The sequence below is a fragment of the Camellia sinensis genome, chromosome 4 (assembly GCF_055761805.1).
Source record: "Camellia sinensis isolate YWXY chromosome 4, ASM5576180v1, whole genome shotgun sequence".
NCBI lineage: Eukaryota > Viridiplantae > Streptophyta > Magnoliopsida > Ericales > Theaceae > Camellia > Camellia sinensis.
Window position 1 is genome coordinate 213,796,543 of NC_138964.1, and position 25,713 is coordinate 213,822,255.

The following is a 25,713-nucleotide window of genomic DNA, read 5'->3' on the forward strand; positions in this document are numbered from 1 at the left end:
GGTTAAGAGACTCAACATCACCCATGATATGCTAGTATAGGTCAATTCCTCTAGAAACGCAAAAGATACAATGCCAGAAGTTCATAGAAAAAAAATCACTAAGGCAGAAGACTCCGATATTTGCTAATCCAAAAGTGTGTACAGAATGAGACATACTAATCAAAAAACACACACTCCAAAATGAGTAATGACCACAGAAAGCACACACATATTAACATGTAATGGATATTCTTATCAATTCCAATATGCACCAAGGGCCACTCAAAAATTTTAGGCTTGCATGCAAAACCATACTAAGAAAATCTTTTTGGTTTTTTATTTTTTATTTTTATTTTTATTTTTTCTTTTTCTAAACACAGCAAGACAGAAAACGAATATGCACACATTACGTGACTCAAAAAAAAAAAAAAAACACACATAAACCTAAAAACTAAAATGAATAAACATATTAGCACAAGTCAAGTTTTCTGACCCAAACCGCTTAGTGTGAACAAAGTTGTGAGAATTGCGGTTCTTGGATGGTGTCTTAACGTTGTGGTTCCTTTCCCCTGCAATAGGAACTCGTCTCGACATGGTTTCCAACTTCCTATTCCTAGGTCTAGGCAAATGCAAACTCGCTCCATGTTTGGTCTCAAGCATATCAAAATAGCAAGGTTTATTATGACCCTTAACCTCCTTACGACCAATGAAGTGTCTCCTACCCCATGAGATGTTAGAATTTATTCCATCTCTATGAGACACTCTCCCATACAACTTATAATAATAAGGGCGAATATGACCATGCATACCACAATGATGACAAATAAAAACAGAGTGTACCTTCTTTTCTTTGGCCTTACCAACTCTAGAAAGTTTGAGAAGTCCATCCTCATGTTGAATTTTTTGTTCTCCCTTTCCTTGAGTTCTTGTATCATGAGATATGGAAGCACTCTATTTTTGCTCTTTCTTACCACCAAAGCCAATGCCACTCTTGTCAGAACAAATTTGTTGAGACCCAATGATATTGTCCAAAGTCTTTGATCCTCTGTTCCAAAGACCAATGGTAGCCATAGCACACATGAGTTCTTCCTCTTTCTTGATCATTAGTTCTTCCAAAGCAACTTGAGACATCTCAAGAGTTTCAATCTTTTCTCCATATGTTGCATAGATTTGTTGTAGCTCATTCCTCTCTGTCTCACAAGTCAAGAGTTTTGCACAAAGAGCTTGTCGATCATTAGCTATCTTGATGGCATCAATCCTAGCCTCGGAAAATCTCCTCCTTTAGTTTGACATTCTCACTTTCACATGCTTTGAGTTTCGTAGTGAGTTTGTCATTCAATTTGGATAAGTTAAGAGATTCCTTAAACAACTTTTCATAAGCTTGCTCAAGCTCTTCATCATCACTTCCCGAGGATTCATCATTAGTGGCATTCTCAACCGGCCTCTTCGGATACTCTGTTCGTCTTTCAGTTTCAGAAGCTGCCATGAAAGTAAGGAATTATTTATGTCCCTCTTCACTTTGATCTTCGTTGTCACTTTCATCTTTATCAAATTCTGATTCATCATCCCAAATGATAGCGAGGGCTTTCTTCTTTCTCAAACGAGTGGGGCATTCTTGAGCAAAGTGACCAAATCCTTGGCATTCATAGCATTGGACTCTTTTAGAGTTCCCTTGTATCTTTCCTTTCTCCTTCTTGGCTATAGAATTAATTTTGAGTTTATCTTTGCCTTTAGATTTATGAGTATGAGTAGATTCCAAAAGTTTAGGATTCCTTTTCAGAAAAGATTTTTTAAATTGTTTTACAAAAGCATCCGTAATCTTGGAATCTATCTCACAATCCTCATCAGAATCCTCTCCAGCTCTATGAGCACTACTAAAAGTAACATCTTTTTGTTTCTTTTTGAAATTCCTATGTGCCTCATAAGTTTGGAGATTTCCAACCAAATGATCTAGCTTGAGGTTGTCAACATCTTGAGCCTCCTCAATAGCCGTAACTTTTGGTTGGAACCGATCGGGCAAGGACCTCAAAATTTTTCCTACAATCTTGGATTCCGGTATTTTTTCACCTAAATTGAAGCTGGAATTTACAATGTCACTCAACTTCGCATAAAATTCATCAAAGGTCTCATTATCTTTCATTGAAAGGTTTTCGAAACTAGACGTGAGCCTTTGAAGTTTTGAGCGTTTAACCGAAGGAGTGCCCTCATGAATAGTTTGTAAAATATCCCAAGCCTCTTTTGCTACTTCACAATTGCAAATTCGACTAAACTCTTCAGGTGTAACAGTGCAAAAGAGAGAATTGATAGCTTTACTATTCCAGCTACTATTTTGGTCAGCAATTGTGTCCCACTTATCAATTGGTTTGAGAAAAGTTACTCCATCAACGGTAATCGTTGGTTCGGTCCACCCATACATGACAGATTGCCAAACTTTTTCATCAATAGATTTTAAAAACGATCTCATCCAAGCTTTCCAAAAAGAATAATTGGATTCGTCAAGTAGGGGTGGTCGAACCATAGAATTTCCCTCACGAATTGTATCCATTATCACAAATCAAACAAGATCTCGCTCTAATAGATTTATAAAACAAAAAAATAGAGCGACCCGCTCTAATACCAATTGAAAAATCTAGAAATCCGCCGGATATTGATTTGTGATTATGTATCAATTTTAAGCAGTAAACAACAATCCCAATCAAACAATCAAGACAAATCGACACAACGATTTTACGTGAAAAAACCACAATTGGACACCTCCAATTGTGATAAAAAAAACCACAGGCAAAAGCCACAAAACAATCCACTAAAAAGACATAAAGGAATTACACAGGTATACTCTCAATTACTTAGTGAATCCACGCCCGAATTGAACCAACCCCTATGTGCCTCTTCCAACCCCGTCTTCACCTCGAAATTGTCTTGACGATGAGCCAATCCAGAATCCACCAAAGCTTCAAGCTCGAATTCTTTAGAATCCACCGAAGAACAACTCTCTCTTTTGTATAGAATGAACAAACAAACCTTTGATGTATTCTTCTTAACCCATGAGTTGAATACTCAATTAAACATCAAGGAAAACTAGCAAAATATCCCCAAATATAAACCTTAATATCCAAAAAGAAGATTTGGAGAAGTAATCCTAAAATCTGACAGAAACACATACTTATAGAAATCTGAATCGCGATGCTCGCTCGAGCGAAGAACCAAAAATGCGTGTTTTCCATAAGTGGCTTCGCTTGAGCCAAATAACCTTTGCTCGAGCGTACATTCATCCTTCTGCAGTTTTTTGCCAGACGCAGCCTTTGGTAGAGCGAGAACTCCTTCGCTCGAGCGAGCAAGGGCGGACAAGAAACTTTGAATGCAATTTTGCATTTTGTTTGGGGGGTGCTGCCCCTTGACCCCGCCATGGCGCTGCCCCGGACCCGCCAAAGGGCGTTGCCCCCTGGACCCCCGCGAGCTGACCAGGCAGCTCGATCCCCATCATAATCAGTGAAGTGACAATCTTGAAAGTATTAACATCACAAACTTCTCTGCAAGGCATAATTCGGGTTGGATTCGCATCCAAAAACTCATAACCTCACTGAAATAAAAATGCAAAAACAAATACAACTGAAAGGAGTTTTGTCAAACGGGATTGCCAAGAATAAAAACCTAACACATTATGTTGTGTCAACGTTTGTCCTCTATTTTGAACAATAGTGTTGACAACTATCAGGGGTGATATTGGCAATAGTGTGCGACACCCAACTCTGCGCCATGGATTTCATTATGGTTTGCAACTCGGCCAGTTTGTTGGCCAAATTCTTTACCTCTTCATCTTGATGGGTGCATCGGTCTTTCCAGATTTATACATCACTCTCGTTCTAGTATTCTTCTTGGGGCCGCTCCTGTCTCCTTTTGTTGCCCTTCCTTAGGCCATCCTCCGTTCTAGGATTCGGACCGTTGGTGGCATTATTCACTATAATTACCAGTGCCATGCTTTTATAAGTGTGGAGGAAAAAATTGTCCCACATGTATTAATCAAGAGATTAACAGCACCGTTCTGAATCTGCAAAAAGAATAAACAGTTAGTGCCTCCTTGTAACGCCCTGAAATAAAAGACAATAAACCATCCATCATATTCAATGGTTTTCCCACATAGGGTGAGCCAAAGCCCAGTAGAAATAATCCAACACAATATATAAATTTTAACAAAGATATAAAGTGAATGCATAAGCAATGCTCATGCCAAAACATTTTCATTTTCTCTTTCTAAAACCGTACAGTGCCAAGTTTATATCTCAATACATGATATCATTTCCTTTACAATAGAAAACAGGGCAATGAATACAACACTGTGAATCTCTAGGACGTGTCTGTAAGTAGACTATACAAGTACTACCAATTTTTCATTTTTACAGGTATTAACTGGAAGGCTCGACACCTATCCACGTGGGTTTCTGGTCTTTCACCAAGGGCACACAACCCAACTTAATATCACAACTACACTCCTACCCAGATTTACCAAGGTATTCACCTATTTTTCTTAAAACAACAATATTTCCAAATGTGTTGAATATGCAACAATGCTCAATTCAATAGATGAGAAAATAGTTTCAATTTCGCTAATTCTCATGCAATTTCTACAACAATCATAGTTATCCTCCACCGATAGGCTAAAACAGATATCTCTAAGTAGATAATTAATTTCCATAAAGATAAACTTTCTAAATTCCAAGATGTGAGTGGTAATACATACCTAACTCTACCATCCTCATCAATATCAATCCAATTTCACATTTCCAACACCAATTCCATTTATTTATACGAAATCAATATTTGATATGATTAGGGCATAATCCATTTTTTCCTCCAAAATCAATTCCACGTTTCAAAACCAACTATTTTATCATAACTTAACCTTATTTCTAATCCAACAACCATTTTCAAGAATCCATTTGAAAACCCCTCTTTTGACTTTTAAACCAAAACTCGAGGTTTGTTCAAAAATTCCTAAACCACAATATTGTTTTAGAAATAGCAAATAACTAAGTTAAAAATCATAAAAAAGTGTGGAGAATCCTTACCTCAAGCTTAGAAGACGAAAGAGAGAATGGAAAGACTTCAGAAAGGCCGAAATCCAACTTTGTTTCGATTAGAACTGTCATGACCCAAACCCGACCCTATAGGTTTAGCATCATAACCGGCCAGTAATCTGTAGATTACCGAAGGCCTCTTAACAATGATCAAAGAATTAGGAGCTAGTGGAAGCACATATACAAAATAACACGTCCATAGAGCTATGTAGACATACATGGGACAGGAAATTTAAAACTTATATTCACATATATATAGTGACGTCATAGGTATATACACATCATTGTCTTACATCACCCACTGCTAAACAAAACCAAAAAGGGACTTAGACCAAAATTCAGATTATACAAAAGTCTGGTTCAACAAAAGAAAGAAAAGATAAAAACAGATGTCACGTGCACTACTTGATCACTGGAACACTAAGGAACCTCCTCAAGAGGCACAGTAGTTGGCTTGACAAAACGGAACTCTAGGCTAGCAACTTAGGCTTGGTCCTGAGCCTGATCACCTACATACATAAATAATACAATGAGCTGGAGACCAATAGGGTAAAGGGTTTATGAATGATGTCCAAAACAAATTTAGAAATCAGAGTTCATATCAGAACAGATTCAGATTCAAATACGTATACAGAATTCATAAGCAGTTATATGTGTTACATCCATTAGTTATCAGATCAGATTGGTCATAAGACCCATAAGCATAGTCAATACAGATGACCGTGAAGGTTAATATCTTTGTACACAAATAGCCATGGTATTGTATCCCCCAAGTGAGGGCCATGTGAACATAGGCCGCGGTATCGTTTCCCCTAGACAAAGGCCACATGATCATAAGCCACAATATTGTTTCCCCCGGGCGAGGGCCATATGCATACTGGCCACAGTATTGTTTCTCCTGGGCGAGGGCCATATGAACTAAGGATGCCACAAATACATTTCAAAACATTAGACGTTCATTCATGATTCACAAAATAGCATTTCATAAAACAGATCATATCATATTAGTAAGAAAATACTTATAGTCAAACATAGCTTTACAGAGTTTTTACTACTGATAGCTCCAGTGGCAGAACAGATCACTTGCACAAAACATATCGATCAATCCGGTGTTAACACGTGACCTATAAACATATGAAAAATACACTTGAACACATGTGCAATCGATGCTAAAATTATTATTCCTCATTCTTGGCGTGCGTTTCTAACTCTTATCCTTATTATTATAGCTTAAACATGGACTAGGAATGCCTAAGATGCAATGAGAATGCAAAACTGTACTTTGAAACACTTAGTCAAACTTCTGAAAATAGGGCAGTTCGCTCGAGCGCAACTTTGGTCGCTCGAGCGGACCCCTTGGTCTGCAAAACTTCTGAGAGCTCTCATTTTACGCTAGAGCACAACTTTTGGTCGCTTGAGCCAAGGTTCAAAAATAAGAGTGATGCTCGAGCGAAGGCTCATGTCTGCAAAAGTAATGGGAGCACTTATTTTATGCTCGAGTGCAACTTTCTTCGCTCAAGCGCAACTTATGCCACTCGAGCTAACCCCCAAACTCTGTAAAAGTACTGGGAGCTTGTATTCTTCGCTCGAGCGCAACTCTCACCACTCGAGCGAAGAGTGCGAATTTTGAAATTTCCAGATTGCTCTCTAAGCTCCAAAACTCAAATTCAAAGCTTGGAAACACATCCTTTTGGCCCAAAATTTGAGAAAACATGTCTAAACTTATAAAACATCATGAATTAACGATCATTTCACAAAATCAAGGCTCAAAAGCATGCCAATTGTTCAAAATCAAACTTGAAACTTTGAAAGCACAACATGCATGAGTTGATATGAACTTCAACTGTAACGACCCCACCGCGTATAATGATTAGCACTTAATTATTCTAAATTAATCTGGGATTTACGAAAATTATGGAGATTGATTCATATATGATTCTATTGAGGATTTATCTTGAAATTTGAAATTGAAAGCCTAAATGGCATAAGAGAGTATAATTGGTGAATTGAATTATTTTAATTTCGAGTATCGGACCATATGGGAGTTTAATTAAATATTCGATTCAGACTTGTGAAATTGAGACTTGATAAATTGAATTCGAATTGGAGTTAATTAAGTTATGAGAATTGAGAATTCAGATTATTATGAGCTAAATTTATTTATGAAGTGTTCAATTGAATATGTAATTTATTGACAAAGACTTTGAGGTTTAATCTGAAGTTGGAAGCCTTAATGATTTAAGAAACCAAAATTGAGGATGTAAATAAGTTTAATTTAATATTTGGAGCCTTTTGGGAGTTTGATTAAAAATCTAATTCAGACTAATAAATTTAAATATAATTAATTGGGTTCTAATGGAGTCAAATTAGATTAATTAAATTATGAGAGATTTATGATTAGTTATGGTTAATTTAATTATATGTTAATCAAGATTTATTAAGAATAAGTGTTATTTAATTAAATTAATCTTAACTATAAATTAAATTATGGAAGGATCTAAAATTGTGGGTGTATGTGAAGTGAGGGTGTGCTGAGAAATTCATGTGGTTGTACTGAGAAATCTAGTAGTGTATGTGTGTGCATGTTAAGTGTTGTGTTGGGAGCCTTAGACAATGTGCACGTGTGCATGTGGTGTATAGGTGTGTGTGTATATTGTTTCTTTTGTCTTGGAGCATTCTTGGGGTGGATTGAGGTCAAAACCCACACACAGAGAGAGAGAGAGAGAGAGAGAGAGAGAGAGAGAGAGAGAGAGAGGCAGACAGACAGACAGACAGATAGCTGTTGGAACAAAGAAACAAAAGAGGAGAAAAAAAATTTGAAAGAGGAGCTCTAGTTTTTGAGGAAGAAGAAGAACTAGCAAACTTAAGGTATGCAATTTATGTTTAATTTGTGTAGAATCTATACATTACACTTACAATTAAAGATGAAATTGGAATCAAAATCATGTGATTAAAAGGAATTAGCAAAAAGATAAAGAAAATTTAGGTAAGTTCATGTTTATGGAAACAAATTATTTTGAGTTTGATTTTTACAACCTTGCATGAAATTAAGTTCCATTGTTACATGCATGAGGGAATTCTATGAATATTTGAGTCCATATTTACACGCATCTTGGATTTTGAAGAAATTGAGCCATTCAAATTCATATTTTGAAGAGAAAAGGAAATGTTTTATGAAAATCAAGATTATGAAAATTTGGAATTAATCCTAAAGTTAGATAAGGTTTTGGTTTTATAATAAGATTTTTAATCCATGCATGTAATGTAATTTAAGATTTTATTTAAATGAAACATATTTTGGGACATCTATGATTACGAATTAAATTGAGGTTACAAATTCAGTTAAGTTTAAGATTATGGAAATAAGTTGGAAAATAATTAGTTTGAGACTTTAAATCATGTTTAAAAGATTTATGAGTTTGAATTTGGGGTTTGATATGAAGAAAATTTATAAGAATATAAATTTAGTAATTTTGATGTCAATTTCATACATGTGAATGATTTTCTAAGGAGTTTATAACTTTAATTTCATGTTTTGAAGGAAAATAGAAAGAGCTTGAAGTCAATTTTATGTAATTAAAAAGAAAATGAGAAATTGGAGCTATGTTCAATTTATGGAAATTAACTTAGAAATTAATCAGTTTGGGTTTGAATTTAGTTGTCTTAACATGAAATTGAGTTTCAATTGTACATGCATTATGAATTTTTCAAGAGTTTTGAAAGTTTAATTCATGTTTTAAAATTTGTGTGTTTAGATTCGGGGTTTGATCCCCAGCAGAGTCGCCAGAAACTGTTGACCCGACTTCCTTCGCGCGCCCCCCTTTCGGAGAGGCACGAATTTGGGTGAGATCAAACCTGTCTAGATAAGGGGGTCAAACATCCAGCTTCATTTCCAGTTCGTGTTTCGCGCTTGGCTTGATACCTCGCTGCTTGGAGGATGTGAGAGCTTTCAGCCCTTTGCGGTTAACTTCAGCTGGACCCTTTCTGGCGAATACGGTGCCCTTTCTAGCGAGTATGCTGACAACAGGGAAAAGACAAAAAACCTGACACTACTGTGCCCCTAGTTCATCATTTTGACCATTTTTTGTTTTTGGCTCTCTACTAAAATAATTTTGATCAACATGAGAGTTAGATTAACATACTTGTTCGATTTTCTGATTTGAAATCATGCAAGTCAGGTTATGAACACTGAAAATTTTCCTTTTTTAGGTCCAAGAAATGGTCCAGTTTTGGAAAAATTGAGTAATTTTGGAGAGAATTAGTCAACTTTATTAAAAATCCTCAAAACTATTTTTGCAAATGGCCACTGCTCGACTAACACAGAATCTACTCTTGAGATGCACAACCTCAGATCTGAGCTTGAATCTTCTCGCAGCTGAATCTTCTAATGGAATAGGACAATCCGATTTTGAACGAAGATGAGCCAATTCGCACATAAATGAGATAGCCGAGTTTGAACAAGGATAAACCAATCAACATGGATGAGCCAAACAGGCTAAAAAGGATTGGGGCTGAACTTCAGGATGAAGTTGCCTACGTATCCCAAAGATGGGAATCAGGCCTGACGTAGTTCCGGGTTAAGGTTCACTCGAGTGTTGACACTCTCCTTTTACGCTCTAACTTTTGCCAAGGCCGTCCTTCCGGGTTTTCAACCTTGCGAGCTCTATTTTTCTTTTCTTTTTATTTCTTTTGTTCTTTTCTTTTCTTTTCTTTTCTTCTTTTTATTTCTTTTTATTTTTTCTTTTTCTTTTCTTCTTTTTCTTTTTGCTCTAACTTTTTCCTGGGTCGCCGTTCCAGGTTTTTGGCCCAGCGAGCCTCTCAAGGGTAAAGTTTAACTTGTCCATGTTGATTAGTTTGAGATCTCGAAGCCGTCTAAATCCAGGAGAATGGCTGATGTTCACTGATGATGTAGAAGTCCATCCAATGGGGGCTGGAGTTGCCTCTAATGTTGTGGATAGAAGCTCGATTGTCCTTCAACAAAAACATTCTTCTTTCAGCTACTGGAATTTGGCTTTCTTGCCAGTCTTCATTGGTTTGCGAAAAAGACTCATCTGACATTTTTGCCCCTAGTTCAAGGACTACTTCTGATCTAGCTTCGCAAGCTTCCTTTGATAACATCTGATCTTCTTAATCTGACTTTCTTGCCCCTAGTTCCAGGGTTTCTTCAAATCTGGCCTGGCGGGCCTCCTTTGATGTCATACGACCTTATTACCCCTAGTTCATGGGCTGCTTCAAATTTGGCCATACAAGCCACTGCTTTAAATCTAGCCACGCAAGCCCCACATTATGGTTGACCATTGAACATTCTGAATTCAAGTTCAAGGTTTGAAAGAAAAAGGGGTTAAGTCTTGAGGCTGAGAGCGATCCTATGCTGCACAATCTCAAGAGTGATTCCACACAGGTCTTCGCAAGACCACACAAAACATTTTTTGAAATCTTTTAAGAAAGCGACTGTAGACCGCCCGAACTCTGCTCCACGCACAAGGGCGCGAATTGGGTTCTAGCTACTACAGTTCGGACTCCTATCACGGTTCTGAATCTAATCTCACAAAGTGCAATGTAAGACCGATAAATCACCAAAGAGTCCAAATCCAAGAAATCGTTTTGAAAAATTGATTTTAATCAAGAAGTGCCAAACATGGACTGCTTTGCCAGATTTCAGAATCGTCACCTAAATATTTTGTTTTGGGAAATTTAGGAGACCCTGACTTGTGCCTAAGGCCACGTGTCCATCATCACCAAAGTTGCCTCGGCTCGAGAACTTGGGTACAAGGAGGGAAGGTCACGAAATGAGCACCCCCCTTTGCTCGATCAAAGATCGGCCTCTACTAATATGATATGTTGTTTTTGAAAACACATGTGTTCTTATTCAGATTATTAGCTAACTTACTATGCGATGCGCACATCACACAAGTATAGACTAAATCACTCGATTTGGAACAAAATATCTCATGTTTTTTTTTTGAAAATGGTTTGAAGATACTACTCGCAAGTAGGCTAAAACACGGATTTGCCACCAAACAAGGTGGGCTTGAAACAACATGATTTTGCCACCCTCAAGTGGGCTTAAAACTCACATTTTGATGAATTGTTCCAATTCAAGTAATAAAGCCTTCATCCACAGGCATTCATGCAATTAAGCACTTAAGCAGTTAGCCTCATGGCAAGCATGCTATCATGGAAGTCACTTACACACATGCAAGGATGCTAAAGCATAAACACTCATAGTGTACTCCGAGCCAAAACAGAAGCTACATTAGAAATCAATGCATGATCCTAGCTATGTTTGAAATGCCTAATGCAACACATGCAAAATGTAACTAAGTAGGCTCGGCTATCTAAGATGGCATATGAATGCAACAATTGATACATGTGTTCAAATAGGTATTGAAATACGATGCAGTTTGAATGATGCGCTGAGCCCGGTGCATGCAAGACAAATGAATGATGCAAACATGCAAAGCATAAGGTATGCTAATTGAAATATGCCCTAAATTAACCGTTAAAAGCAGGTAAGTAAAAGGGAGAAAGACGTGGGGTTGGAAGACATTCACACACACATGCACACTTATTACAACATTTGCCCTCTCGACGGAGGGTCCGAATAAATCAACTAACTAGCTACGCTAAGCCAATTAATTATTACAAACAGAAACTAATTAACTATTCCTAGTTAACTAATTATTACAAAACAAATTGATTAATTAAGCGTATTAACTAATTAATTACAAAACCGACAAATTAGCCAACTAAGCTAAGCAAAACAGTTAGAAGGCCTCGGGACGAGGGATGCATGCATGCTCGATCGCCTCGCTCAGAAATCTGCTACTACGCCTAGAATTTCCTCTGTTTGCATTTGATTTGATCTCTGGAAGTTGCGCAAACCTCCAGATTGCTTCTGCTCCAACATGGGGACCTCCTGGTGGGCTGCCGACCAGAAAAGGGTGGTGTAGACCAGAAAAACTGGTTGCAGACTAGAAAAACTGGTCGGTTGACCACCTTTACTGGTCTGCTGACCAGAAAATCTGCTAGGCTCAAGTTTTGCTGCAACAGAGAACAAGAAGGGGCATAGCAGTGTATTTGCAAGATATGTGTGCAAAACCACCCTCTCTATCATTTCTCAAGCTCAAGGGAGTGCAGTACTCGACTCTCGGGCCACCAACCATGCATCGCAATGCACGATGGCCGAGAAGCCAAGTTTGCACGAGTCAATGTCAATGAATGCACAAATAACACATAAGGGCCTCCACCTCTATCATGCTTGATCAAGTGGGTCGGCGACCGAGAAATGAGGTGCGTTTCATCACTTCAAGTATGAAACGCCCCTCGTTTCTCGTGTTTGGATTAACGTTCGATCCAAACACAATGCAATGCAATGACATTCCAAACACCATGCAATATAACAACATGCAAACACAGTACAATGCAACAACATGCAAACAACATGAGCATGGCAAGTTAGAGTCCTTAAGCATTGAAACTAGTGAAGGACACAACACAAGGGCTATGTGTAGACGCGCCCCGAGGGCTTTATGTTGTGCTACAGTTCGGACTCAAATGTCATGGTTCTTAATCTGATCTCACAATATGCAATGTGAGATTGATAAATCACCAAAGAGTCCAAATCTGACAAATCGTTTTGGAAAACTGATTTTTGTAAAGAAGTGCCAAACATGGACTGCTTTACTAGATACAGAGTCGCCACCTAAACGTCTTATTTTGGGAAAATTTAGGAAACCCTGACTCGTTACCTAAGGCCACGTGTCTGTCATCACCAAAGTTTCCTCGGCTCGGGAACTTGGGTACGAGAGGGGAAAGTCATGCAATGAGCACTCCCGCTTGCCCGATCGAAGATCGGCCTATACTAAGCATGATATTTTGTTTTGAAAACATATGCGTTCTTATTCCGGTTATTAGCCTGAAATTACTATGTGATGCGCACAACACACAAGTATAGACCGGATCGCCTAAATTGGAACAAAACATTTCATGTTTGTTTATTTGAAAATGGTTTGATGGTGGTACTCGCAAGTAGGCTAAGACGTGGATTTTCCACCCTCGGGTGGGCTTAGAAAACATGATTTTGCCACAATCAAGTGGGCTTAAAACTCGCATTTCAATGAATTGTTCTAATTTAAGTAATCTAACCTTCACCCACAGGCATTCAGGCAGTTATATCATATAAGCAGTTAGCCTCATGGCAAGCATGCGGTTATGTTAACACTCACACTCATGCAAGATGCTAAAGCATAAAGGCTTACCTAGTACTCCGAGCCAAAACAATAGCTAGTTAGTAAGCAATGCATGATCTTAGCTATGTTAAGATGCCCAATGCAACACATGCAAAATGCAACTAGAAATAGGCTCAGCTATCTAAGAATGGCATGTGAAATGCGACAACTCGATACACGTATTCAAGTTGGAATTGAAATACTATGCGGTTAGTATGATGCGCCGAGCCCGGTGCATGCAATACAGATGAATGATGCAAACATGCGAGCATAAGGATGCTAATTGAAACATGACCTAAAACTAACCATTGAAAGTAGGTAAGTAAAAGGGAGAAAGACGTGGGGTTGGAAGACATTCACACACTCATGCACACTTATTACAAAATTCGTCCTCTCGACGGAGGGTCTGAATAAATAATACAAATCAACTAATTAATTAACTACCCTAGCTAATTAATTATTACATAACTCTTAACTAATTTAAACAAATTAACTAAGCTATGAAACTAAAGAGGCCGCCGCAGCTCTGCCTCGGAATGATTGAACGATGCATGCTCGATTACCTCGCTCGGAAACCCATTGCCATGCCACATGTTGCCTCTGTTTGCACTGTTCTGCACCTCTGAAAACTGCACAAGTCCCAAGGATGCTTCCGAACCACTCCCTGAGCACTGTGAGATATCACCGGCCAAAATATAGGAACATCGGCCCTATGGAATTGGTCATCGGCCATTTGTGAGGATCTCGGCCAACAAAGTTTAGTCGATCGGCACTGAAGATGGCCGGCCGGCCATATCTTCCTGCAGAATGCTGTTTTGCTGCAGCAGAGGACAAACAAAGCATGGCAATGCATTTTCAAGGCAATGTGTGCACAACCACCCTTCCTATCATGTCATGAACTCAAAGGAGTATGGTTCTCGACCCTCGGGCCATCAATCACGTATGTTGATGCATGATGGCCAAAGGAGCCAAGTGTGCTATTCAATATGGAATGAATGCACAAAAACACATGAATGCCTAGAACTCTGTCATGTTGGATCAAGAGTGTCGGCGACTGAGGATTAAGGCACATTTCGTCACTTCAAGTACGAGCGTCACTCGGTCCCCGTGTTTGGTTCGACACCCCAAACCAAACACAATGCAATGCATGCAACCAAGTACAACGCAACATGGAAATGCAAGGCAATGTAACATGAGCATGACAAATGCAATGCAATGCAACCTAACATGTAAACAACATAATATACAATGAGTATGCAATACGACTATGCAACCTAGATATGTAAACATACAATGTGATAGGCATGCAACAATGACACCAACAATAAGTATGCAACAACGTGTAATGCGATAAGCATACAACAATATACAAACCACATGATCCATGGACTTATATTGAAAATGGATAGGCGTCAGCCATACCGAAACAGTGGCCATAAGTGCTAAAATGCTGGTAAGAAGAGCATGAAAATGCAAGACAATCATGCATACCAATTGGCCCAAGCATTAAGGCATAAAGAGGACAACTCTTAAGCACGCTTAAAGAGAGCAAACATGGATATATGACAACACCATAAGCTCTGTAATGATGTTAGGAATGATGCCAAATCACACATATAACACAAACAAAACATGCAAGAAGGCTCAAAGCTTGAAGCTAGCCAAGAGACTCAAACCATGACCATGTAAGGCAAGCCCCAAAGGGCTAAGGGGACCCAAAACAGTCCCAAGGCAACTCAAGATGAGACCAAAACCAAGCTTAAACCTAGCCAACACAAGCTAGAATACAACTCCAAAAGGCATGAGGCAAACAAGGCTACAATGGGGTGTTACACTACACCTAACAATACCAAACATGGCATGATTTAAACAATGGAAAATAGAGTTATGGCATATCAAAATAAACCCAAAAACCCACTTAGATGGCATCCCACGGACCTAAGCATGGAGACATACACAATGGTCCATTCATGAGGCATAAAACACCAACTCTTCAAAGCTTTGAAAGGATGGCAAATGTAAGTATATGAGCATGAAACATGGGCTGAAATAACATATTAGATGATGCCAAATCATGAAAAAAAAGGTCCAAGTAGTGCATGCTAATGACTTGGACATTCAAAGCTAGTAAGCGAGGATGTATGGTAGCTATACAAAGCAATGCATATATGATCAAAACAACACCAAACAAAGCTTTAGCATGCTAAAATATGGCCTAAAGTTCCTTTGAGTTGAGCCAAAATATGCAAGTATGATAGTCCAAATGTTAGATGCATGTTAAGGCAATAGAGGGGATTACAAGGCAAGTATATGGTGCATGCAAGAAGCTATCAAACCAACTTAAAACAAAGGTAAAGCATGACCAAATAACACCAAATACTTGCTGAAATGAAGCAAAAACATGTTAAGCAAACATGCTACCATTACAAGCCATTAACACAAGCAAATGAGACACAAGGAGAGAGGGGTGTCCCTCTCCTATACAAGACTCTAAAACTACCTTTCCACCGCTAAAAATCCTCTAGATTTCAGTGGTAGAAAGGTCATGCAAAGGCAAGAACAAAGGCCAAAAGAGGTGGCTCAAAACAAGGCCAAACAAGGCCAAAGAGGGGGTAGACAACCCCCAACCAAAAAGTGACCTTAAACAATCATCTTAAGCACACAAAAACCAAACTTTTTTCAGTTTATAGTTAAGCTTAAAACAATATGCAAATAGGTCTAAAAGCTTAAGCCAAAATGGGGAAACAAAAGGTTAGTTGCTCACCCTTGAAGAACACCTTCAAGAACACAACTCTAGCCACTCCCTTGGATCAAAACCAGCCCAAGAACTCTAAAACCAACTTCCTAGTGCCTCAGCAACCAAAGGAATGTGTTCTACTGGGTGCTATAGTGAAAAAGTATGAACAAAATACACTTTTAAGGGACCAACACACACACAAATATAGAGAGAGATATATAGAGAGAGAGGGATATATGAACTCTATATCTATTTTTCTAACCCTCTAGAAAGGGAGAGGAGGCTCTCTTCTTATAGAAATCCAATTCTTAAGCTTGATGAACAAGCTTGAGTCTTGGGGCAAATCCCTCCATACACGTGTATGGAGGATCAGAATTGTGCATACCAACTATCACAGCTGGCACAAAATATCTGCAAAAAGCAGATGGAAAGGGCTCGACCAGAAAATATGGCCGATCAACCAACATAAGTGTCGATCGACCAAAAAAGGTGCCGATCGGCCAAGACTTTTGGCCAATGGCAAGGAAGCAAGGCCGATGGCATCATGCCATAGCCGATGGGGTGTGGGGATGGCTAACAAGCCACCCCTCCTTTCCTCAGAAGTAAAAACACAAGTCCTTGGTCCACAACCAAGCACAAAATAGATGAGTTAAGAGATCTTAAGGCGAGGCGCGCAGTTGAGAATTTCGGGAACTCAAAACGAACACGAGCATGGATGATCATCGAGTGTTCAAACGATGACGTCCAAGTCTTAAGGACGGTCAAAAATGGGGTGTCTACACTATGTAATGCAATACTCAATGGACTAAACCAACCTCAAACAAGCCTCATGCACGCCAAGACAATGGCCAAAACATGCTGAAAATGAAGTCCAAAAGCATATACAAGCATGCATACACATTGGCTCACAAACAAGGCATGAAGACACAACTCTTAAACACATTGAAGGAGTAGAAAACGTGAGAGTGTGGCAATGAAATATGCATTGAAATCATGTGTGAAATGATGCCAAATCATCCAAACAACACAAGCATAGCATCCTAAGGACCTTGAATCATTAGGCTAGTCAAAGCTATTGCACTATAACCATGCATAACAAGTCCCATATGACCCAAACTACCCAAAATAGAGTTGAGGCATGCTAAATCAAGGCCAAAGACATGCTAAAACATAGGTTCAAAAGGCAAGCAAAGCATGCTCATTCATTAGCTCACAAACAAGGCATAATGCATAACCCTCAAGAGCAATGAAAGAATGATAAACATGCGAGTATAGCAAAGACATAGCTTTGAAATTACATTCAAAATGATTCCATATCATGCACATATCACAAATGAGGCATGCTAGGAGGCTCGAAGCTTAAGGCTATCAAAGGTACTTGCACCATAGCCATATCAAGCAATCCCCAAAGGGCCAAGGTGACTCAAAACAATCCCAAGGCGGGTCAAAACAATGCCAAGACATGCATGGAATAGAGCTAACACATGTTAGAATGGGAGGCATAAAGCATGACGCATGTAAGGCCAATGAGGGGGATTACACTGCACCTACCCAAACCAAGCATGAAGTGACTTCACCAACAAAAATCAGAGTTGTAACATGGTAAAATAACACCAAAAACATGCTGAGATGGTAGCCCAAAGGCTTAGGCAAGCATGCATACATATTGGCTCATGCTTAAGGCATAAAGCACAGCTCTCCAAAAGCATTGAAAGAGTGAAACATGAGAGAATATGACTACACTACACACACTGAAATCATGTTAGAAATGAGGCCAAAGCATGCAAACACCTCAAGTAATGCATGCTAGAGACTTTGAAACTCAAAGCTAGTGAGCAAGATTGCATTATGGCTATAGAAAGCAAGGCATGCATGACCAAAGTCACTTCAAATAGAGCTTAAGCATGGCAAAACATGAGTAAAAGCCTGCTGGAGTGGAGCCAAAAACATGCTAAAATGATGGGCCAAAGTATGATGCATGTTAAGGCTATAGAGAGGATTGCACTTCAAGGATATGAAGCATGCAAGAGGCAATCAAACTGACCCAAAACAGAGCTATATCATGGCAAAACAAGGCCTAAAACATGCTAAGATAGGGGCCCAAGAAGGTAGAAAAACATGCTAACTTGGTGAGCCATCAACACAAGCACACAAGAGAAGAGGAGGGGGGACAACCCCCACCCATTTGGGGCCTCAAAACACAATTTTCACCACTAAAATTCCTTTGGAATTCAGTGGTTAAAAGGCCAAGAGAAGGTGATCTTAAAGGCCTAAAGAGATGGTTCAAAACAAGGCACAAAAGGGGGTAGACCACCCCCAACACCAAAGAGACCTCAAACAAACACTTTAAGCACTTGAAAATGAAGCTTTTTACAGTTTAAAGTTAGGCCTAAAACATCATGCAAATAGGTCCAAATAAGCAATATAAACAAAGCTTTAAAAAGGATGAAGACTCACCCTTGAAGAACAACTTCAGAGCAGCAACTTCAGAGGCAAAAATCAAGCTTTTGAGCTTCAAACAAACCTCCAAGAACCTCAGCCCAAGAGTGAAGGTGTTTCACTAGGTGTTTGTGTGCAAAAGTGTGAAGAAATGGCACTTTTGAGCACAAAATGGAACAAATATAGAGAGAGAGAGAGCAATATAGTGATAGAAGGATATGTATAGCCCTTAGCCAATTTTTCTGAACCTAAAGCAAGAGGGAGAAGGCTCCATTATATAGAATTCATGCCTCAAGCTTGTTTGACAAGCTAGAGGCTTGAAGCAATCCCTCCATACATGCATGGAGGATACTTTCTATGCCCAACAGCTGGCACAGCTAGCAAGGAAAATATCTACAGAAAATGCAGGAAGGCTGTCGACTAGTTAAGGTGGTCAACCAACCACTCCCACTGGTCGACCGACCACAAAAGGTGGTCTACAGGGAATGAAACTGGTCGGCAAGGGGGAGAGAGGGTCTGTAGGGAGAGGGGAAGGTGGTAGAAGGCTGCCGATCACCTTAGGTGGTCCACAGACCACCCACTCTAGCTGGCCGACCACCAAAAGTGGTCTACCGGGGAAAAAACTGGTCTACACCCCTGTTCCACTCTCTAGGCAAAGGACAACAAGATTTGGCTCAAAAACAAACCAAAAAAGAAATCAAGACAAGAGTCTGCAAGGCGAGGCACTCAGCCGAAAGCCTCGAAAACTAGTCTACGGGTACAAAAGGTGGCCTACGAGAGGGAAAGGCAGTCTACGGCTACAAAACGTGGCTTACAGGCCTCTGTTTCCCTCTAGGCAAAAGCAGCAAGGCATGGTCCAAAAACCAGGCCAAAAGGAGAAAGTTAAGAGGTCTTGAGACAAGGCGCTCAGCTTAAGGCTCCGAAAACTCGAAACGAGCACAAACATGCACAATCATCGCGTGCACAAACGATGACGTCTGAGTCTGAAGGTCAGTCAAAAATGGGGTGTCTACAGCGACTATTCGCTCGCGCTGAAGACAATGTAAAACCAATCTGGATCAAGCCAGGATCCTTCTCAGTACTCACATTAACACACATGATCTCATTCACTAAGGGCTTAGCATGTCTCTCTTTCTCTCAGTTGATTAAATTTTTGCAAATCCCGACGAATTCCTCCCTCTTTGTTTTCATCACAGTGTTTAGAAAAGTTTTGAAAAACACTTAGGTCGATGCAATGATTTCAAGGCACAGAAAAGTAGGTGAAAAGCACTTCCGTTTCATTCAGATCTTTTGGCACAACTGGCTTCAAAGGCAGGAACAGACTCAAAAGAAAGAGTGTAAAAGACAAACACAAAACAAGCAAGTGATGCCTGAGGTAACACCCCCGAAATCACCCGACTCTAACACAACATGACTGACTCGATACAACAAGGCAGACTTGACTGACTCAGTACAAAAAGACTGACTCAATACAACATAACAAGACTGACCAATACCCAAGTTAGAAAGTAAAATTATCAGTATTTGTACATTGCTCAAAACAATGTGTGCCATCCACCACATCTGGAGTAAACTGAGCGCCATCAGCAAGTGGTTCATCCCCCAATCACATAATCACTTTATCCCCCAAGTTCATTGATCCAGTGCTGATAGACTTTGTAGGGCCTAGTACAACGATGACCTTGTTGTCAATCAGATCTTGTATTTCATGGCGAAGACGAAAACACATGTTAGTGTCATGGCTGGCTTGTTGATGGAAGGCACAGTACTTGGCCGGATCATCTGAGTGAGGGAGGTTATTCGGGAGAGGCCGAGGCTCAAGGGGTTTGAGATGGCCTTTTTTGATCAACACACCCATGGCTTTGGATAAGAACATATAAAGCAGGGCGAAAAACCTCTAGCCTCGGGGTGGGTACATCAGGGTTTGTGAGGTTGTGTTGGATGTACCGGCGAAAGGGTCGGCAGGTGTTGACTGGGTTTGCTGATCTCTAATAGATGTAGGACTGAAGTTGAGAGGGGTGTTTCCGGTACGACATCCATTTTCCCGACTTGCCCCTTGATTCAGAATGCTCTCATCCTGAATGGCAAAAGTGTTGTCCACAGTCTTTGCAACAACTGCCAGCATTTGCTCTTTGCTCAGCTCTTCAGCCTTCAAAGCCTCAACAGCCCACTGAAGATGTTCATAGGGACCAAGGCCTGCCCCTACCTTGTTCTTACCACTTGCCTCCACTTTGCCAAGGGATTGGCCTTCTTCCAATGCAGCTTGTCCCAAGATTGGGGAGCTTTTTGGCGTGAAATTTCTAGCATGTGATGTGGTTGATGAAAGAGCCAATATCCCAAAGGCCAGATCTGCCACTGTTCTCTGAAGATGTTCAATCATTCTCATCAGCTCAGAAGTGGTGGGTTCATGGGTTTGAGATGATCGGGGTTCGACTGCATTCATCATGTATAAGTCCATGTTTTCTGCAATAAACACCTCAGGCTTAGGTAGATAGGTCAGGGTGTTGTATATGCTGGGGTTGTAGCTGGATAGAAGTGTTTGGATTAGATTGAGATGTAAAGGTGATGGGTCAATACTAGCCCGAGGTCCTTTTGGTGGAGCTATGGTCTCTTCGTCAATAAAATCCTAAATCTTATGACGGTGGCGAATGCAACAGTTCGTGTCATGACCGTGCTATTGATGATAGGCACAGTATTTAGCTGGGTCATATCTTGGTAGAAGAGGATTTGGAAGGGGTTAAGGTTCTAGGAGCTCTAGGTACCCTTCTTCTCACAGCACTTTCAAAGCTTGAGAGAGACTTATGTAAAGAGGATGAAAATTTCAGGCTTGGGGCCGAGTTGAAGTAGTTGGTTTTTGGCCATTGAGAGAAGTGGTGATAGTGTCTACTTCTAAGCATTTCACAGCTATGCTACCATCAGTAGTAGCATTGGAACTGTGAACAACATTCTTCTTCAAAGGCTCATTATCTTCCACAAAGATCCCTTGTCTGAGGGCATCCTTGATTTGAACCCCCATTTCATGAAGGTCTGGGAAGGTAAACAGAGGTAGGATGATCATCTTTTGCAGCAACTTGCTATGTAGATTCCGAACAATCAACCCGATCTAATCTTTGTCGGAAGGCCTTATAGTCACCATCAAGGCTTTTGCTCTTCATCTCATCACGAACTCTGAGAAACCCTCATTTGGCTCTTGACGGGTGACTTCGAGACCACGAGTTGTGACCTCGATCTGTGTGTTGTAGGAGTATTGAGCGATGAAGGCCTCAGCCGTCTTTTCCCAATTCTGTTTCATGGAGTTCTCCAATTTCGCATACCAGATTACGGCTATCCCAGACATGGTTTGGCCGAAGAGAGACAACTTTTGGGCCGAGGTCAAACCCATTGGCCTCAAGATATCAGAAAACAGGTGGAGATGCACCATTGGGTCTCTGGAGCCATCGAAGAGGTCGATATGCGGCATTTTAAACCGCTCTGGTAAGGTAATTGCAGATTCAGCACACCCGTCTTCTAAATCTGGGATGGAGTTCACTCCTTGTGCTCATTTGAATAACTTCTCCAGTTTATTGACTTTAAGTGCAGTTGGGTCAACCTCAAATTCAAGCGGAGCTTTGGTTTGATTGATAGGAGCTTTCGAGGCGTGTTCTAGGATTGGCTCCACCGGATTGCCCTGAGTCTCTGGGACATTAGCAGTGTAGGCAGTGGCTCCGAGTGTCGCGGCCGACTGTGGCTGTTGTTCTTGTAGCCGGGTTATCACTTCGGCCTGACAAGCCATGACTTCAGCCTGATGGACTGCGTCCTGCTGCAGTGCCTCAATTGTCTGTTGCAGGTGCTGTATTTGTTCTTCCACACTGGCTGGGGGATATTGAGCCATGGGAATGGGTGATTGATCTCGTGTTGAGTTGAATACAAACAACTGTTCCTAGACCAGACTAGACCCAGGTGAACTGAGGGGTGACTGCTGTAAAAAGTGCACTGGTGAATTCTGCCTGAACCTCCCTCATCTTGTAACCGGTGGGGGTGAGGTAAACACTGGTTACTTTTGAACCAATTCCAACCTAACAAAGTCTATCGATACAAGTCCAGAGTACCCGGGGGATATTGGAGCCTTCTGAAGCTATGGTTCCAGGAATACCTTGCAAAAGAGAAAACAGACAACATCTCAGCCTGATTTCACCAGAACAGATATGAGCATAGCTGAATGGCTGTGCTCTTTACTGAATTCTGCCCAAAATTTTTTACCACAATACTGATGCCCTCAAACTGATACCCAGACTTGCAACCGATACATACATTCCTTGTAGAGACACACCCTAACAGCACATATCAAGCAAGTAAGAGCCACAACACCCCTATGGTGGGGTAAGGTTTCCCTGTCCTAGTTTCGTCAGGAACTAGGGGTTCGCTACGCACGCATGCGGTTTCAAACAATCCTGCATTTGGGTGAGCAACCTGTCCTAGTTTGGAACAGTCTCTAAGGTTCTGATATGCAACTAGGTCAAATGGTCAAAGAGGGTGCCTCGGCGGTGATCCCGATCTGAGGTTTGTGTTCCCATCGTGGCAGAGCCCGCAATCGGTTAGCCTTATGGCATGTTTTTGCAAGCAAGCCTCCGGCAAACCGTTCAGGAATAACAGATGGCAAACACTGTGTCCTAGGTGCACCAATGCACATGCAATGCAAACAAACACATAAATGTAGATAAAACAACATATCATGAGTTTCAAGTCAAGTTCTCTAAATCCCCAGCAGAGTCGCCAGAAACTATAGACCCGACATCCTTTGCGCGCCCCCCTTTCGGAGAGGCGCGAATTGGTCTTACTACAGTTCGGACTCCTGTCATGGTTCTGAATCTAATCTCACAAAGTGCAATGTGAGACTGATAAACACCAAAGAGTCCAAATCCGACAAATCGTTTTAGAAAATCGATTTTGAATAAAAAGCGCCAAACATGGACTGCTTTGCCAGATTACAGAGTTGCCACCTAAATGTTTTGTTTTTGGAAAATTTAGGAAACCTTGACTCGTGCCAAAGGCCACGTGTCCGTCATCACCAAAGTTGCCTCAGCTCGGGAACTTGGGTACAAGAAGGGAAGGTCATGCAATAAGCACACCTGCTTGCCCGATCAAAGGATCGGCCTCTACTAAGCATGATATGTTATTTTATAAATACATGTGTTCTTATTCCGGTTATTTAGCTCACTTACTATGTGATGCACACAGCATACAAGTATAGACTCAATCGCGAGAATTGGAACAAATCAACTCATGTTTGTTTCTCGAAAATGGTTTGAAAGTGCTACTCGTAAGTTGGCTAAAGCGCGGATTTGCCACCCTCAAGTGGGCTTGAAAACATGATTTGCCACTTCGCAAAGTGGGCTTAAAACTCACAATAATCGAGTTGTTCCAATTCAGGCAATCAAGCCTCTACCCACAGGCATTCAAGCAGTTAAACATATAAGCAAATAGCCTCATGGCAAGCATGCTATCATGGCAACACTCACATTCGTGCAAGGATGCTAAAGCGTAAAAACTTACAGTGTACTCCAAGCCAAAACAAAAGCTAGATAGAAAACAATGCATGATCCTAACTATGTTAAAATGCCTAATGCAACACATGCAAAATGTAACTAAATAGGCTCGGCTACCTAAGATGGCATATGCATGAGACAATTTGATACATGTATTCAAATAGTTATTGAAATACAATGCAGTTTGAATGATGCGCCGAGCTCGGTGCATGCAAGACAAATGAATGATGCAAACGTGCAAAGCATAAGGTATGCTAATCAAAACGTGCCCTAATCTAACCAAACATGTTTATCTTATACAAGTTTTACTTGGTTCAATTCTTGTTTACACATTTTAGCTTACCAATTAGTCCATTAATCGGAAGTTCAATGTGCAAGTCCTCTAAGGAGATGAGGTCAACCAAAAGAATGGTTTAAGGCATAGAAGAGACCATGCCTTTGACTACGAGGAACCCTCAAAAGAGGGTTAAAGTCATTTAAGCACAAGCCTCAATCCCAAGCTTAAACACAATCTCAAGGCCAACCAATTCTCAAAGCAAATAAAAAAGATGAAGAAATGAGGTAGGTGGCAGATTTTCAAAGCTGAAATGGCATGCTCAAGACACTAAATCATGCAAACAATCCATACAAGACATGCTCAAAAGCCAAATACATTAAGCTAGTAAAGAGCATCACTCTAGAAGCATGCAATATCAAGCATAAACAACCAAACTAGCTCTAGATAGAGCTTAATCATGCCAAATCAGAGACTACAACATGCTGAAATTGAAGCTCGAATAACAAGAAAAACATGTTCGCATGTTGGCTCACAAGCAAGGCATAAAGCACAACTCTCAAAAGCAATGAAAGAGTGGAATATGTGAGAGTGTGACATTGATATATGCTCTGAAATTACATGCTAAATGACGCTATGGCATGCAAACAACCCAAGCAAAGCATGTTATAAGTCTTAAATCATAAAGCTAGTAAAGGCCATTCATATGATAGCTATACAAAGCAAAGCACATATGTCCAAGACCACTCAAAACAGAGGTAAAACATGTTAAAACATTAGCAAAAATGTGCTGGAGTTAAGCTAACACAAGCTAGAATAATAGGCTAACTCATTAGGCATGCTAAGCTAGTAAGCATGATTACACTACAAGTGCAAGATGCAAGCAACAAGTGGCCAAACTAGCCAATAACAGAGTTAAAACATGCTGAAATTGAGCCTAAAACATGCTTGAACTAAGCTAACACAAGCCAGAAAAGCATGCTACTTTGTAATGCTAACAAGGCATGGACTAAAGAGACAAGGAGGGGAGGCCACCCCCTCCTATTTTGGACTTCAAAACAAAGTTTTGCCACTAAAATTCCCCTGGAATTCAATGGTTTAAAGGCCAAAAAAGGTTGACTTTAAAAGCCTCAAAAATAGCACAAATGGCTTCACAAGCCAAAGAACAAAAGGGAGAGAAAACTCCCTAACACAAAATAGGCTCAAACAACCATTTTAAGGACTGAAAAACATAGTTTTTTTCAGTTGAAAACCAGCTCAAAAACAGTTTGAAAAGATGGCAAAACAAGTGTTCAAAGCAAGCTTAAAGGGGGTAAGTATTATACCTTTGAAGCAAAGAGCACTCTAGGCACAAATGATACACCAAATCAAGCTAAAACCACCTTTTGCAGCTCAAACAAAGTCCCATGGAATCTCAGCCCAAAGACAAGCAATTTTGGTTAAGGATGCCTTG

General features: G+C 40.3%; 1 protein-coding gene across 1 annotated transcript in view; it reads right to left on the minus strand.

Moving 5' to 3' along the window:
- The window catches only part of LOC145824437 (uncharacterized), a 64,180-nt gene extending 41,848 nt beyond the window's left edge, over window positions 1-22,332 (minus strand). Inside the window, exons 1-2 of the mRNA XM_082924098.1 lie at window positions 22,051-22,332; window positions 20,515-20,610 (exon numbers count right to left, since the gene is read on the minus strand). Coding sequence (XP_082780224.1) covers window positions 20,515-20,610; window positions 22,051-22,332 — 378 coding nt within the window. The remainder of the gene's footprint in view (window positions 1-20,514; window positions 20,611-22,050) is intronic.
- Window positions 22,333-25,713: the final 3,381 nt, after the last annotated feature.